At 35.9% G+C, this 17,778-nt stretch overlaps 1 protein-coding gene across 4 annotated transcripts in view; it reads left to right on the top strand.

Annotated features, from left to right (window-relative positions):
• PLEKHH2 (pleckstrin homology, MyTH4 and FERM domain containing H2) overlaps positions 1-16,716 on the top strand; it is a 58,129-nt gene extending 41,413 nt beyond the window's left edge. For 3 of the 4 annotated variants that reach the window (XM_084514644.1, XM_084514645.1, XM_084514643.1), the window contains exons 19-30: positions 1,502-1,614; positions 3,168-3,347; positions 5,165-5,262; positions 5,736-5,913; positions 6,926-7,081; positions 8,483-8,580; positions 8,974-9,115; positions 9,855-10,000; positions 11,597-11,726; positions 12,559-12,645; positions 14,364-14,501; positions 15,540-16,716. In XM_084514644.1, the coding sequence (XP_084370770.1) occupies positions 1,502-1,614; positions 3,168-3,347; positions 5,165-5,262; positions 5,736-5,913; positions 6,926-7,081; positions 8,483-8,580; positions 8,974-9,115; positions 9,855-10,000; positions 11,597-11,726; positions 12,559-12,645; positions 14,364-14,501; positions 15,540-15,722 (1,649 nt within the window). In that variant the 3' untranslated portion in view covers positions 15,723-16,716. The remainder of the gene's footprint in view (positions 1-1,501; positions 1,615-3,167; positions 3,348-5,164; positions 5,263-5,735; positions 5,914-6,925; positions 7,082-8,482; positions 8,581-8,973; positions 9,116-9,854; positions 10,001-11,596; positions 11,727-12,558; positions 12,646-14,363; positions 14,502-15,539) is intronic. The other variant, XM_084514646.1, reaches the window with a different exon arrangement.
• The last annotated feature ends 1,062 nt before the right edge of the window (positions 16,717-17,778 follow it).

The following is a 17,778-nucleotide window of genomic DNA, read 5'->3' as shown; positions in this document are numbered from 1 at the left end:
TGTTTTTCAAATTCAAAATATTCAAGCAGAAGTCACAGACAAACTCACTGACATTCTGTGCCAGCAAATTTAGGATTCATCTTGCAAACTCCTACTCATATAATTATTCTCACATAAAACCTCATAAAGAATCTGGTCCTGAGAAGTTTTATGATTTTGCATAGTCTCACAGTTTGTAGCAAAAGCCAGCAATCCTACAGACTCATTATCATGATTTGAGATACAGCTACGAGAACTTAGAAGCCAGGTCCCACTACCAGCATGAGGTGGAGCTGTGAATTTCAGCAGAAAGAAACTGATGTAGTATCTTAAAAGCTTCATCTCGCTGAGGCTCTTTCTTGGCCCCGCTGCATAGATAAGCACAAAGAAGTTAGAGATTGTGGGGAGAGGAAGGATTACTGTAATTCAATAATTTATCTTCTTGATATTGATATACTCAGTCCAGCTAGTCTAAGGCATATGTGCAGTACAGAGGGATGCAGCAGTTCGGAATGAGGGAACTTTCCTTAAAAACAAAAACAAACAAAAGAGTACACCCAGAAACATTATAATTTTTGCTCTGGTTTCTTAAGACAACAAAGTTCATTTGATTGCATTTTTCACATCTGCCTCTGGCACCCACAGTAATTTTTGAACATTGGGCCACTAGTACAACTAATTGAAATTAATCAAAGATAGTTACGTTCTTACAGGTGTTGTGAAAAGAGGTACCCAGGTAGACAAGTGATTCAATGAATGCCATAATTGAGGAAAATACTGTACTAGATCCCAAAGAATCCAGAAGATACTTACAAAATACATGATAGAGTATCCTTCTCTTGGATTATAAATAATGATGAATCAAACAAATTGAATTTATTCTAAATTTATGTACTTTAAATGTGCTCTTACAGACTCAATCTAGTAATTCTGTTGAAATGGCCTGCCTGTCTCATTTCAAGCACCTATGTCAGAACATCATGAAATAGTTCAGTCTACAGATGTGAAAAACATAGAAAGGAAGAATCCATAGTCTCAAAAACTGATAAGTATTTTAGTAGATTCAGCTCTTAACACATGGAGGAGTTTAGAATATTAAGTATCAGAATCTAGAAGAACAAAAAAGTAATCTGCAAAAAGATACTGTACTGACAAGAAAACAAAGATCATTTGTGAAAAGAATAAACACTTGATAGAATATACAGTTAGATTGGTATTTGCTTTCTTTCTTAGTCTACTTAATAAGGTTTTAGGAGACATTCAGCTATTACAGATTCAGGACATATCTTCGTGTTGAGTCACTATTTAATGAGGTGTTAAGGGGTTCTTGTGTTGAAGACAATGCCTTTTAAATTATAAATCTGATGCTTGCAGTCTTTTAAGATAAGAAAGCATTTTTTTAAAAAAAGCAAATAGAATTTAAGTTGATTGTTTGACATTTTATTTCTCATTAAATGATGAGTAAAAAATTGAACTTGCTGTACTGAATTAATTGCAGAAAGCACATATTTTATCTGTTCAGCTTCTCAGGTTTGGAGACATCCCACCCTTTGCCACAGCAAAGAAGGAATTGCTTCTCCTCTTACAACATTGCCATCAGAAGCTTTGCAAACTGAAGCAATTAAATTATTTAAGGTAAAACCACAGTAAATGCCTTTTTATCAACTGTCTAGCTTCAGCTTCTTTCTTGAAAATTTTTCTGTGCTGGTAAGACGTTGTATCTTTTGCACTGAAGGGCCTGTGGCTGTGGCTGTGGCTGATGCCTATGAGACAGAAAGTGCTGGAATTCCATTAACCTTCTTTCTCCTCTCTCCTACCCTCACCCAGGTGAACTGCTCTTGAGTGTTAACTAATCGCCAGGATATAAATAAAGTCTGTTACAGAGACAAAACAGGTTCTTGCTGTTCTGTACACAGTGAAAGAAATTACAATTTGGTAAGCATGGTGTTTGGATAAATGAGCATCCTCCACAGAGATTGCATAAGTCCAAAGACCAAATTCCATACATCATTAACAGTCTTGAAAATCTGGATGTAAGGGTTAGGATCTGGAAAGGAATTCAAGTCAAGTACCGTATGTTCAGTTACAGCCACACTTTAAAGAAGTAGATCCACCTTATTTTCAGCAGTACTGCAGCATGGAAATGTAAGAGGGAATTAATTGATATCTATTTGGCAATCACTTTCTGAAATACATATCAGACCTATGTCAAACCACAGACACTTAGCTAAAATAAATAAGAGATTACTTGTATGACTTCTATGTCATATTGTATAATGTTGTATAAATCAGTTTAAAAGTGAGTTAGGAAACTCATTTAGAAACAGAAAGTTCAGTTTCAGATATTGTATTGGTGATGAAGATTAGTTCTATGCATCCACACATAGGATCACAAAATGGCTTGTGATGAAATGGACCTTAAAGATCACCTAGTTTCAACCCCCCTGCCATGGGCAGGGATGCCACCCATGTGCCCCATCCAGCCTGGCCTTGAACACTTACACATTTTCAGATAAACAAGAAAGATTAGACTTCCATTCCTATCTTCTATTTTGCCTGTATTCATCTTTAAGGAAGTGTTTTTATACATTAATTTAGTTATTGTGACCAAGAGAGCTATCATGTAGACTAAAGAGAGTGAGTGATGAGGAAGCTTTTTGCTAATACAGCATAACAAATGACTGACACCTGGCTTCCCTAAGACAGCAGCAGTAGTAGGAAAGTTTGTATGTACTCACCTGTACATCAGTGAAAGTCAAGAAGTAAAACAAGTGGCTCTGAGCCCTTGTTTTCCAACCTGTGCATGTCCCACTGCATTGTGCTCACTCCTAGCATAAGTGTTTTGCACTGGCTGCCATTGTGAGTTGTCCACCTTGCATTTTAAAGACCTGCACAGAGGTAAGCTGTGCACATTCAACATGTCTATAAACTTTCCTAATGTCACAACTGTGGCAATTCCTGCAAGTGTTCCCTCCATTAGACACAGAGTTGAAAAGCTTGTTTTTGAGAGGTATATTTGTCTTAAGTCTCTCTATAGCTTTTCATCCATTCCAGTTCCTTTTTACCTCCCTTTCACAGGTAAACAGACCGATTGTGACTTAAATTGAAGCACATTTTTGATATGCAGAACATCTAAAAGATTTGTTGGAGCTTTTTGTATGTAAACTTGCTTATTATTTTATTTCTAGACCTGCCAGTTGTTTATAAATGCTGCAGTTGACTCTCCTGCCATTGACTACCATGTATCTTTGGCCCAGAGTGCTTTGCAGATCTGCCTCACGCATCCTGAACTTCAAAATGAGATCTGTTGTCAGCTCATTAAACAGACTAGACGTCGACATCCACAAAACCAGACAGGACCAATACAGGTAAACTGGTATTTGTTTTAATGGTACTTATTTCAACAGCCATGAAGTAACTACACAGACTGTTTAGAATGGCCAAGAGTCTCTGTGCATCCATAGCTTCTGCTTACTTAAAAGCAGAAAAAATTCTGAAATAACATCTTATTACTGCTGGGTCTTCCTGAAACAAAGCTGATGTTATCCTCCATCAAAGTACTCACATCAGATGACACGGTGTATCTGTGCCTGTGCTCTTTTTAAAGGCTTGACATACAGTGGCATATCGTCAAGTAAAGGGCACGATGTATGGAGCCTAATTCTCCTTTACTGCATCTTACCTGAGATAGGTGCTGCACCTTGGTGGGCAAAACCATATGACAGATGTCTCTGTAGCATAAGCGTGAAGAAAACCTGTAGCATCATGCTGTGGAATTTCACATATGCTTGGCTTTTCTGATAGATGTCACCTTTTACTTTCTTGTGCTATTCTGCATGCATGCTGCATGCTAGATTATGAATATATACTTAAAATTCTTCACCTTTGTCCACTGCCAGCATTTCAGTGGTATCTAAATATGTAACAAATCAATGAATTGAAATTAAAAGGAAAGGCAATACTTGCAACCCATGTGGAACTAACAGAACTGGAATAATAGTGCATGTGATATAGTCATACCTACAGAACTAGGAGATCAATCAGAAAATAAGAAAGGAAATTACCACTTTAAGGCTTTTGTAATGGACACAGTTTTCTTCGGATTTCATGTAGGAAGTAGAACATGACCAGCAGGCCTGCCTGTTACCTAGAAATGGCCCTTATTTGGAGAATGGACAGCATGTAGGCACTGCTAAAATGTCTACTAAGCTTTTATAAAAGACGTAGCATATCCAGGTCAATTAGCAAACACTGAAGTTACATACGTCTTATGGAATTTAAACTAACCATAATCCATGTTTGGTACTTGCAACCACTGCTGAGGCCTTCCCTCCAATACAGATAAATAAACTGTAGCCACTATAATCCACTGACATGATATTTAAGGGTTAACCCATTCTGTAAAACATTTGTAGCCTCACACTTTTTTTTAAGTCTTAAATTATTAACTCAGTCATGCTGTAGTTTCCCACACTTACTTCTGATACAGTTTCTTCCTGAAATAGAGCTGATGCTATCCTCCATCAAAGTACTGCTCTTTGATGAAAAGGCTGTGCTGTCAAATTTTGATTTACTACCAGGCAAGCCAGATAAACCAAGATAGAGAAACCTCGTTTTCTGAATTTCAGTATGAAGCATTGCTACAGTTGTGAGAAAAGAAAGAAAAATAAGCCTGAATCGAGAGTACATGAGAGCAGTGTGCATTAAGTGAAGGCTATGGATACATATTGAACAATGAAAATACACCAAAATAATGAATAATTGTATTTTCAGTAGTTCCTGACTACTTTGTAGGAGGAAAATGTCTTATGGGTTACTTCATTATGTATATGAACAGGGGAGCTGAATGAAAATTGCACAGGCTGCTCCTTACATCCTAGTGCTTGGGTTGCAGCTGTAGTATATTTTTCCTGTATTTTGACTGCTTTTTGTGCAGACTGATCTACTTACACATTTCTGGCCCTAAAAGAAACATGCTGTACACAAGTAAATAGAGAGCATTTTGGCCTTCAAGAGGTGACATGTTCATTTACTCAGCTTTTTCTCTGTGTTTTGTTTTTTCTTCCTGTTTACAATCATCTGTTACTCAACTTGGCTCGGTAAGCTTCACTGCTGGCCAGCAGCCACAGCAGGAAGTTTTACTTTGTAAGATGTTTAAAACAGTGAATGTCTTCCTTTTGTCCAGGGCTTGCAGCTCTTGGCTCTCTGCGTTGGACTCTTTCTGCCCCAGCACCCATTCCTTTGGCTTCTTAAACTTCATTTAAAGAAGAATGCAGATTCCAGGTGTGCCTGAATATTGTTAGCCAGCTAGTTGACTAGTGTTTCTTAAAGTACCTTATTTCCAATCTTTCATTTAATATTTCTTTTTTTTTGGACATACATTTTAAAATGCATTTGAATAGCATTGTGTTTCAGTGCCATGAAAAGGTCATACATGCTGCTTCTGTGCATCGCTTGGCAAAGTTATCCTTTGTTTTGATAAATAGTCTGCAATGGAATTCTGACTGTATTTTGCAAAAGCATGAAGACCAAAGTATAGCAGTTGCACAAAACACTCTGAGCCATGTTCATCTTTGGCACAATTCTGTTTGTCTCAGTGGACTTACACTCCTTATAATGCCTCATGTAAAAATGTTGGAAATCTGGCTGTGAAATCTGAATGCTCTTCGCATTTGGTATCTCCAGAGAGTTTTACTCACAGTTTCCTATCCTTTCAATCAGTCCCAAGAATTGCCTTATTTCTTTTTTTGTCACAGAACTGAATTTGGGAAATATGCAATATATTGTCAGCGATGCGTAGAGCGTACGCAGCAGAATGGAGACCGAGAAGCCAGACCTTCCAGAATGGAAATTCTTTCAACTCTTCTAAGAAACCCCTACCACCATTCACTGCCCTTTAGTATTCCAGTTCATTTCATGAATGGCATTTATCAGGTAATGTTAAATAGACCGTGAAATCTAAGGGCTCCCTAACCTATGCTCTCAACGTATATGTGAAGTATATCAGAAACAGAATTTTAAGTGTTAAGGTAAATACTGTTTGACTTTCATCCTGTGCCAGTGCTAGCAATGGTGGGCACAACATATTTGAGTTTGATTTAATCAATGAAGAGTAAATGTTTGGGAAAAAACACTTATGAGTGAGAAATATGAATGAAGTTTCTTATTTAACCTGTCCACCAGATGAATGAATTAGACTGAAGGAAAAAGAAAGGTATTAAATTCCATTTCCTTTCTTAAGATAACTTTAAAGTTAAATATCTCACTGAAGGCATTGAAACGCAGCTATGACTTCCATTATCAGCCATGAAGGATAACCGTATTTGTTACAGAACAAACACAGCTTCATTCTTAACCTTTCAGACCTCATCGGTCAAAGCCTGTAGAAAGCTTTCCATGGGCTTCTGTGCATAGGGGTGCAAATCCTGGTTTCTGTTTCTAGTGGTGAGAGCTTGCAAAAAGAGTTTTTTAACAATTCACAATATTACAAGATAAAAAGTGATTTTATATATGAAGTCAAAACTATATTGAATAATCTTTTTATTTCAGGTAACAGGAGAAATCTTTTTTTTTCCCCTCTAAGTTTCTTAATTGCTTACTGCATGCCAAGTAAAAGAGAAAAATCAGCATGTATTTAAGTCACCCTAAAAAGTTTCAAAAATAAAGTTTGAAGAAGAAAAGGAATCACTGCTTATTTATTTATATATTGCTCAAAATTCATCTTCTGAGGGCTATGAAATTTGTAATTGAATAAATAAATTACTTCCGTGGGATCAGTAAATAACCAATTTGTAAATTCCACTGCTGGTAAGTTATCCACAGAGGATGGAATAAGCTGCCATTGTTGTTCTAGAGTTCTAGAGGTACTATCCTTCAAAATTTTAGCTTTAATTCATTTTTTTTTCCAAGTGCTTGATAGCAAAAAATATTTTGGGTGCTTTTTTAGGTTGTTGGGTTTGATGCTTCTACCACAGTGGAAGAATTTCTGAACACCCTGAACCAGGATACAGGAATGAGGAAACCAGCTCAGTCAGGATTTGCACTGTTTTCTGATGATCCCTCTGGCAAGGATATAGAGCACTGTCTTCAAGGGAACATCAAGGTAAATAAAAGTCTTTAATGAGCTGTGCATATAAAAGAGCACAATATCTTCATTTTACAGAGCTCTCTTCAGACAATGTAAAGGAAAATATTTTCAGTCAGAAAACTGTTTTTTTTCCCTCATAATGTGAAAGATGAAAAAAAACACTTTTTCAATTACTGAAATTCATTCAGTGAACTATATTTAAAAGCATTGTCTGGGAGACTGATATTAATCACAGAAGTAACAGCTAGACTAAAAAAAAAAAAAAAAAAGAAAGCTGTTACTAATCACAGTCCTGTAAAACCAAAAAGAAATTGGAAATCCAATGATCACTTAGAGATTTCGGTTAGTATTTCTGGTATAGCCCCAAAAGATGACCATTTGAGGTCCAAAAAGTCATTGATACTGGCATGGGGATCTTTGGGAATGAAAATAAAGAAAGGATTCCTTATCTAAATACAGAATAATTAAGGTTCAGAAAATTCCCAGTTTTTGGCATATCATTGTTCTGGATCTTAAGTCCATCTATTACTAATAATAATTTTTTTGTGGCCAAGATTGGCAAAATGCAGTATAATCTATGTTTTAGTTGAATATTCTTCAAGCCTTTTACCAAATAATGAATCTTTTTTTTTTTTGTGCTTCTATCAAGTAGTCTTTTGCACTCTTTGGCCAATGCTCACAGCTGCACTTTGAGTTACAAAGGAAGGTACGGTCAGCTCTTCATGACAAACAAGCAGAGTCATCTGATTAGCTCTGCTTCCCCACCAGAATAATTACCATATGGAAAGCAAAACATATTTCCAAAAATACTTATTTCCTTGGTAAATGCAGCCTTAGAAGCTGTTCACATTACTTCTTTCAGAAAGGTTCTTCTGTGAAAGAATGGTGCCCTGAAGTCCAGCAGGACTCACTGGACCTCTGTTCTGCCTCCTCCCAGGCTGCCCACACACACCACTTGTCAGAAACCACCCTCAGTGCACTTTGTTAACAAACTTCATACAAACATCAAAACAAACAGTTAGTAAAAGGGGCCTGAAAATCTCCAGCATACAGCAGAAGGAGAAGGCAGAGATCAAAGGCATTTGATTAATTATATAACAACTCACTTTGTATAATTACATACTCATTGGCTGCTGCTAAATCAAGTACCTGTCCTTTCCACATAAACATATCATGGCTTATTTCCAAAGTTAGGGTGTGTGTTCCAGGATAAACCAACAACAGAAAAGCTAATTATTAAATGTTCCAACTAAGAACAGCTAGTAAAGCTATCTTCTATTTAGTTTAAAGATTCAAGCTATGTAAGTTTCCAATATGTAATAGGTAAATTATATTAAAATAAGTAGGCAGTTTTTATTCACATTTTTTGAAAGATGAATACAAGCAAAAGTTACTTTATTACTGATTTGTTTCTAGATCTGTGACATTATTTCAAAATGGGAGCAGGCCTCCAAAGAACAACATCCTGGGAAATGTGAAGGTACAAGGACTGTCCGCCTTACTTACAAAAATAGGTTTGTATAGCAGTTATAACATCTCTGTCTTGTGTCAGGATTTATATTTTTTTTGTTTTTAATTTCTGCAGTTTCTTCTTATGAAAAATACTGGCTGGCTCAAAACTTGCAATAAAAATAGTAAATGGATGTAACCAGAGCAATTTAAAAAGTATATATGGTGTGGTGGGTTTTACCTCAGAAAGCGGTGAGGAGGGTGCTATAAAAAAGTAAGGGCAACACTGAGTTCAGAAGGCTAAAATTAAGTATTTGCCCTCTGGTTTAAGTAGAAGTGGTGTTCTGCTAATGTGTTTTGACACTGACGTAAACATGTCATATTCAGATACTACCAGTCCTCAGGGCTAACGTATGTCCCCATCTTCTATATTTGATAGCTTTCTGTCTTCTCTTCAGGCTTTATTTTTCAGTTCAAGTCCATGGGGAGACGGACAGAGAGAAGCTGCTGCTAGTCTATCAGACGAACGATCAAATAGTCAATGGACTTTTCCCCGTAAACAAAGAACTAGCAATGGAACTGACTGCTCTTCTGGCTCAGGTAATCCTGGTGCATTAATGGCTCACACAGCAGTTTTACAGATGGAAACCTTAAATTAAGGAGGTGGTCCAGGGTTGCTTGGCAGTCAAATGGCCTTCACCTTTTCTATGTGATAGTGCAAGAAATAGACTGGGCTGAAATCTTTGTTTAAAGCTAACTTCTGTACTTCAGTGGAAATGCTCTACAGTGAGCGCTACTGTTGGCACCAGTATGGGTAAAGCTTTCTCTACCATCCTACACAGTTAGGCCCCATTTGATAAAGTATCATCTAATCACATATCATTTCTTCATTTGCTATTGTTTGAATTATTTTTGCAAGTTAATATACCAAAGTAACAGCTGTTTAATGAAACACTAAAGCTCCTTTACTAGAGATGGTCTTGATAAAATATGTTTTATTTAAAAAAAAAATAGACTCAAGCAAAAGAAGGTTACTGAGAAAGTTACTTGATGGTGTTACTCAAATCTAAACTGGTTGTGTAGCTGAAGATGTAGCAATCTCAGAGCAGAACTAGATAGTATTATACCCTGTATTTGTACAATTTATATTTGATATTTGTTTTTTCTTGCATGGTAAATATCAAATAAAATTACTTGAATGGCTTCTGTATCAGTGAAAAATATACATTACTGACAAACTGTTTCTAATTTTCCATGGTAAGACAGAAGAAATAAATACCCAGCAAGAAAATTACCCTGCAGTAACAAATATTTTTCTTCTTTGTGGTCTTACCCTTAGGTAGAAATCGGAGATTTTGAAAGGCCTTTCTCAACACCAGCAGGGCAAGTCACTTCCCAGTCCAAGTCCAATCAAACATTAAAACAAGTTTTGGAGAGATTCTACCCCAAGAGATACAGGCATGGTTGTTCAGAAGAACAATTAAGGTGAGACATATTTTGCTGCTTACTTTCTCTGAAAACTTAGCAGTGAAATGAGGATTTTTTTAATTCTCCTAAGGTACAACTGACTGTTCTGCCAGATTTACCTACACCTGTGAGTGAAACTTATTTTCTTGCAGAATTAAAGAAGGCACTTCCTCTCTACATTTCTGATCTAAATGGAGTATCATCATTAAGCATGCATTCTAGTAAAAGCTTTAGAACAGACAAATTACTACATAGTTTTGCAAACCCCAGAGATTTTGAAATTCTTATTTTTCTTACTCAGCAAGTGTATTTAGGTCCGCGTGTAGAGCGGAACTAGGAAAATGCATAGAAAAGAACTGTTGAAAGTAAAGGGCATAAGGGTCTGATCTAAGTGTTTGCTATTCAAATGTGCAATGTTTTGCAGCCAGTCAAATTGGCAATACGGTAACTTGGTGGACTCACTATTAATATATCACCTAATATAAAATTAATCATTTGCAAGTTACTTTACTCAGCAACTATTCATATAAAGAATAGCATAACAGCTTAATAAATTACCTAAAGTCAATGTCATAGCAATTTTGAAGTCCAAAACACATTACAGAAATGTTTTCCATGTTATTCCGACATGGTTGAGAGTTTAAAGCTGTTAATCATACACACAAAGCAACACTATTACATACTCAGAACATAACAAGGACTTTCAAAAGTATATGCTCAACAAATAAAAAGTTATGCAATTAATTTTAGAGAACAAAGTGTAAGAAGCACTAGCTCAGACTAACTTGTGGAGGCTAAGCCTGTTAAACTGTTCAGTTAGTTCCTAAACTATGAATTGCCACAAGTTGAAAGACTGTAGCAGGGAAAGGACCCCTCTATACCTGTCCTATTTCCTGTGTTCTTTGCTAAGGGTGCGTTTTGACTTCATAAACTTCCAGTAAGCGTAAGCTGCAAGTGAAGGATCTCACTTTTACAATACATTCCCCCTCCCTTTTCCAGGGCTGGATCTCGTAGCTGCAGGGTGAGATATTCGTAGAATTCAGAGTGCTAGAAAGGTATGCCAAGTTTTTTCTGGAGGATTCATTTTCCATGGGATCATTTTATAGAACCAACTCACCTTGTAGTCACAAAATAAAAGAGCCAGTGTGAATGCATCATGCATTAGAAGCACCCTTTCTGGTAGCAGTGCCCAAATACACTGAGAAAGAGTAGCATTAAGCTCTATCTTCCACATCTGCGACCAGCCACAGGTAAAGATAGGTGCTAAGCTGGATGGATTTTTGGAATGACAACTGGCATTGCTGTTGAGTACTGATAAAATTTGATTACCTTAGAGACACATTAAAAGCTGTACTTGATTCTCTTCCTTTATGCTGTTATTGCTACATCAATATTTAATCATAATGTTGCAGAAACGAGAAGAAACTTTGTCATTCTCATGTGCATAAAAATACTAAATGGTGTTTTGGATTTGTTTGATACTGTGTAAGTGATAGTTGTTGCATTAACTTAAATTATCGTTGTAACAAATGGATTTTTTTTGCTCATTAAACTTGCTATGGGTAAGCATTTAAATTCCTTTCAATAACTAAATTACATATTTCATTTCAACAGACAGCTTTGTCAGCGATTGTCTACAAGATGGATGGCTCTCCGGGGGCACAGTGCTGCAGACTGTGTGCGCATTTATCTCACTGTAGCCAGAAAATGGTCCTTCTTTGGTGCTAAATTGTTTGCAGCAAAAGTAAGAAACTTTAATGAATTTGAGTAGTGTGGGTTTTTTTAATATAAATGTGATTTGCAGAGTTTTTGGAAAACTCTTTTGTTGAAAATGAGTATGATACACATACGCTGATTTAATCACTTGTCAAATTACTAATTTGTTTAAGCTATACGCTGGTGAAATGTAACAATCATAGTGATAGGTATACCATATTAATAACTTCCCAATACTCTTACTGCTTGGTTTATGTTATTAATCTCAGTGGTATCTTTTCTTACATATTCAGATCTTCAGAGCCTTTTTCTTTCATACTTTTTTGCCTGATAACTCTTAGAATATTGAAAGGCATCGTTAACTGGTTATGGAAGCAGAACTCTGCTCAGTAAATGTTGTTAAGGGTATTTGGAGCACTGTGCTGGCCTCTCTCTCTTAACCCACTGGTATCTTTATTCTCTTAATTCAAACAACTGTGTTAAGTAGAATTGTCACTTCACTCCTTATGTCTCACTAGGTAATCCCTATATATATATTATATATATATAAATTACCTATCAGCACTCTGTTCTTTACATGCATAGACTAGTGAACAAAATTAAATTTTTTTTTTTTATTTTATTTATTTTATTAGTGAGACTGTACATTTTATTGGACTAAGCACTGGGAGAAGCTTCAGGAGCATTAGGTTGCGTTCACAGTTCCTCCACTGGCCTACTACATGGCTTTGTAGTTCCCTCCCAGTGTAAATCTCAGTAAGATCTGTGGATGAGAAGAGCTCTGTATTAGCTTACTCTTAATAGTTATTTACATATTGTCTCATTTTGAAGTAGTAATTAAAGAACATATCTCTTTGTAGCCTCTAGCAACATCCTCACTTGAGAAGTCCTTCATATGGTTTGCTGTACATGAAGATGGCATAAGCATCCTTGATTACAGCACTATGGTAAGTGACTTATTTTCTTTATTTATTTTGGTCAAAGTAGATTTTACTACTGAGTATATAGAGAGATTCACCAGCACAGTACACAAAAGATGGCATTATCTAGTCTTTCCTCATAAAGCAAAAACTTGTTCCTTTCAAAACACTTTCATGTTACCATTATAGGAGTACTAATAATAGAAATAAGTAACAATTTCTTTGCACTGAATTTATTTTTGTTTATCAGATACAGTTTTTATATCTTTTAATGAAATGTTAATGTTTTAATCATGCAGATGTCAGAAGATCCATAGTTACAGTTCTTACAATAACATCAATTTTCTTTTCTTGAAGACTTCATTTTCCATTATTATTCATAATACATACACTCTGCAAAGTGCAGTTACATAAAAAGATTGTTATTTTCATTGTATTATTTTTGTTTAATAGTAGGTAATATAACTGAGTGTTATTTAATTATGTCATTTTAGGCTCTGATTTTTCTTTGATTTGCAATAAAAGTTTTCACAGAGAACGACTCATGGTAATCAGTGTAAAAAAGCAATGCCTGAGAAGATCCCTGCTTTAATTTATATCCTGCAAAGAAAGAGAATGGCATGTTGCTATTAGCAAGTGCTAATATTGAATATCAGAAAATTAAAATCTCGACTTCATAATTGCATTAATATAGGCCTTTTCATTACATTTCTTTGTTGTTAAAAAAAAAAAAAACAACAACAGAACAGTAAAACAAAAAACATGAGGAGAGCAAAGAGCAGCTATACAGTAGCTGTATACAGAGAATGAGCAAAATGAGCTTGCATCAGACTGCAGAAAGCTCTATAAACACTGCCTGCTCATAGAGCTAGCTGTGGGATTTCTGCAGAGCACTGCCTGTTTACAGTGCAGGCAGGCCCTGTCTTCCATTTAAGGAATGCTCAGTTTCCAGAGACTATCCTGCTTTTGTGCAGAAAGGATCACGGGTATCAGAACTGGTGCTGCAAGGAGCAGCTAATTAAAAACATTATTTGGAAATAAGGACAAAAAGAGGCTTAGTAATCAAGCAAGTAAAGTGAGTTATCATACGGGTATTGTCTCATGATGAATTTTTGAATAATCTTAAGCATATTAATATGATGTTAATGATAAACCAACTGCTAATCGTAGACTCAAAGGCCACTAGCATGGTGTTGAACATTGAACAGCAAGAGTTGAAGGAGCAAAGCAGAGGAGCTTTGAAGAGCATTTATGTACTGTCAGAGACATGGAAAAAAAAATGAATCTACATTTAACTATGTGTCTATAAACTATATCACTGCCCAAAAAGAAATCCTGGAGTTAAATCACTTTAGATGTCATACACATTCCCATTTAACTTACTTAGGCACTACTTCAATTTCAAGTGGAACTCCTGAGAATAGTTTCTCTCAAAGTTAGTCAGGAGTTAAGTAAAGTGAATTACAGGCTTACGTTGAAACCTGCTCATAATAATGTAATGATCTAATTAATTTGGAATAGAAACAGAAGTCTAACTGAGGGGAGTCTTATTATATACAGTGGAAGTTCCTCATTGTGAAGGTCTGGATAAATCTATCCCAAAATTTACAATTAATTTCAAGATTCCTAAGAGGCTAACAACATTTTGAAAAATACACGTGCAGTTATATTTTTAAGAGATGTATTTGTCATAATCTGTTTTTCTTGCATTGACCTGCTTATAGCTTTGGGTTTTCTTTTTTAAGCGATTGACAGTTACATATACATATAAGAGTCTGATGACTTTTGGAGGCTATCAAGATGATTTTATGTTGGTTGTTAATGATGCTCAGATAAAGGACAAAGCAACTGAAAAACTCCTTTTTGCCATGACAAAACCCAAGGTTGGTATATTACCTGAAAGAGTTCCCCACCATCTGCTACTTTTCTACTTTTTCTAGTGGTTAATCCTTAACAGATGTGAAAGATGAAACACTTGCTTTATTCCTAGCATTCTGAGATTATTGACTTTTTCCAGATGGCTTTAGAGGGAGAAACAGTTACTAATGTAAGAGCTAACAGTGACAATACTGATGTGTTTTCTTTTCATGTCCCTTTATATAACATTCCAAACTTTTCATGTAAGTACGTAGTCTGTCTGATTGATCAGCACCATAGATTTTGAAGAAACTGTTTCTGTTCTACGGTGGAATTGCAGAATACAAGATCTGAAAGATCTGTCACTTGTTAAAAATTCTAGGATATTTTTGCCTTTGGTAAAGGAGCTGTCAAGCTTTTAAAATCTATATTCTCTCATTCGCTGGTAAGATTGATTAAAACAAACAAAAAACAGTATGTGAAGTCTCTTGCTGTTATGCCGAACAATCTATGAAACAGTATGAAATTCTACATATAAATTTGGGTAAAGTCATGATTCTCGATACAGTTAGACTTAGTAAAATACATCTGTTCAAGTTTCCCTCAGACTGTGCCCTTACAGGCAAAGCTGGGTGGAATGCAAAGAGAAAATACAGTAAGTTCCCAGATGTCTTCATTCCTTTTACCTACTCTGCATCTTGAGTCCTTGAGCTCTAGTTATTTTCTTGGAAAACTGAGGGAATACATCATGAAAGTTTTTTCTAAGAGCATCATCTTTTGGACTTCAAAATACCTCTCAAAATTGAATGAAAGGAGTGACCTGTTTGAGTCCTTTAAGACTGAAGAAGACAAAGTATCCAGCATACTGATAGGAATAACATTATATTATTGGAAAGCAGTGATAGAACAAAGTTCTGGTAGCATTTCCTTTCTCCCCATCATTAGTCTGATAAAGTAGATGTACTTTTCCAGCTGATTGTCACTAGCTAGAAAGTTAGCTATTTTTTCAGCAGTCAAAACACATCACTGTATTTTTCAAAGAGACTTGTATGTTCCTGTTACAGATTCTTGAGATCACTCTACTGATTGCCAGCTATATTAACAACTTTCATCAGCAAAAAGGAGCTGCTCATCACCTCTCCGCTCCAGCATTACTGACACCTCAAAGTGGACAGAAATTCAAGGAACTGGGGAGTCAGCCACTGCTCACAAACAACAGACCAACTAAATGTCCAACTTTGTTATGAAAGTGTTACCTATTCTGATAATGCATCTTTGCTACATGGTTTCTACACTGATTGAAAACTTTTTGATGTACAAGACATACTGCATAAGCAGGTTTGTAAATGAAGGAAAGGAGGATGGGTTTACATTCATTTCAATGGTATATAGCAGGAGGAATCCTTTAATTAAAGCCTGGCACAAACTGGAATGTTGAAGATGAGCCGATTTAAGAATTCTGCTTTATTGGGGTGGCTTGTCCCTATAGCTCAAAAATAAACATGTCTGTTGATAGTGATGGGGAAGGGTGGCCTTGGGAACAATTGTATACATTTTAGACATTTTCCAGATATTTTCTCAGGGACCAAACTGTCTTCACCTCTTCAGTTGCATTTTAAAAAGTACAGATTGTATAACCTTCATTTTTTAAAGGATTTTTTGTTTTTAAAAATGTCAAATAGTATATTTTCCATTTCCGTCACCCCGCTTTATTTTTCAGTACAAGCACCATGGGACCAAAACCAGCAAATTGTTTTAGAATTGTTTCTTCTGAAAAACAAAACAAAAAAAAACATAAACACATGGTGTAACTATTACAAATCTAACAAGTATTCTCCCAATACCCTTTTAGCCATTTTTATACAGCTATTCTACTTGGCAAATCTCCAGCCTCGGCCTGATACATTTCTAAATAATCCCTCTCAACCCCAGCCTTTTGGAAAAATCTAAATTGAACAGGCACTGTATTTAGTATAGGTTTATTAAACTTCTTTAATCCAGAAATAATAATATAATCCAGATGCAAGAATGACTCAATTTAAAACACAGGAATAACACAGAAAGCCATTGTTTGAATCGTTGAGCTCGGAGACATAAGTGACACAAAATGCCATGTGTATAATGTATATACAGTGATACAGAATAATATTTTGTAAAAGATGTATTTGTTGTTTTTCATTTGTATCTATACATTTCACATTATAAAACTAATTACAATGTTTTTGCACACTAAAGGTAAAATGTTGCATCTGCACTATTGGATTTGGGAGCACTTTCTGGTTACCTTTTTCAGCTGCAAGCTTCAGTGCTGTGTAGGGTCAAGTACATAGAAATGACACTCCTTTTAAATTCCAAACCTCACATTTTAGTTTCTGTGCAAAGAAATCATTTCTACAGGCTCTGAAATAGATCAGCAGCATACTCTAATAATTTAGGTCCAACTGCAGAGGGGGTAGTTAAACATGAATCACTGATTTATACACATTTTATAATTTTCACTTCTGCTCATGCTGATGGTCATTGATCATTAATCACTTACTGCTAACCTTCATCATTTTAGCCTGCAGTAATTTCATAATGGTGAATATTAATATCTGAAGGTTGAAAAACTACTTTGTTATATGACATTTCATATATACAGACATACAGATTGAGAGAGGAGTAATTTTCAGCTGTTTGCCCTCTGTAAAAGGTAGGAAGTATCTTCCTGAAGAATTGAAATAGGTTAGTTTGGAGATACAGTTTGCAAAAAGAACATAGTATTAAAAAGTGGAAAGACAAGTTGGCTGGCTGACTTGATAAATACATTTCTTCTGAAAGCTCTCAAAATCCTGCCACAAGCTAAGCCTGCAAGATGCTACCTCCACTTTATGGCTCAGTGCTTTGTCTTGAAAATTACAAACATATAACAAACATACTATATATGGATGATACCATGTTTGAAATGCATAAAGAGCTTCCTGATAACTTTCAACCTTCACGAGTAGTTACACCATTTCTCTTTCAATGAGGCAGGGGACAGCAGATCTGCCATCATCAGGGCAAGCACCCAGGAAGCTACAGGAGACCCTGGCACTGACTGCAGCATCTTTTTGTGCAGCATCCCCAGGTGAAGCGATGCAGGTAGTGTGGTGTAATTGGGTTAGGAATTAACATCCCTTTGAGATCAGCAGTATAGTTAACTTCTGGAGAATTACGGGGGTGGGTGACGGTACTTACAAATTCAAACAGATGGTACTGCATCAGTTATACTCAGGTGGTAGTGTAAAGCTTATCAAATATGCTTAGAAAGTTAATTTACAA

This window comes from Aythya ferina (assembly GCF_964211825.1).
Source record: "Aythya ferina genome assembly, chromosome: 3".
Classification (NCBI taxonomy): Eukaryota; Metazoa; Chordata; class Aves; order Anseriformes; family Anatidae; genus Aythya; species Aythya ferina.
Note: the sequence above shows the minus strand (reverse complement) of the source record. Positions and strands in the feature narration are given on the sequence as shown.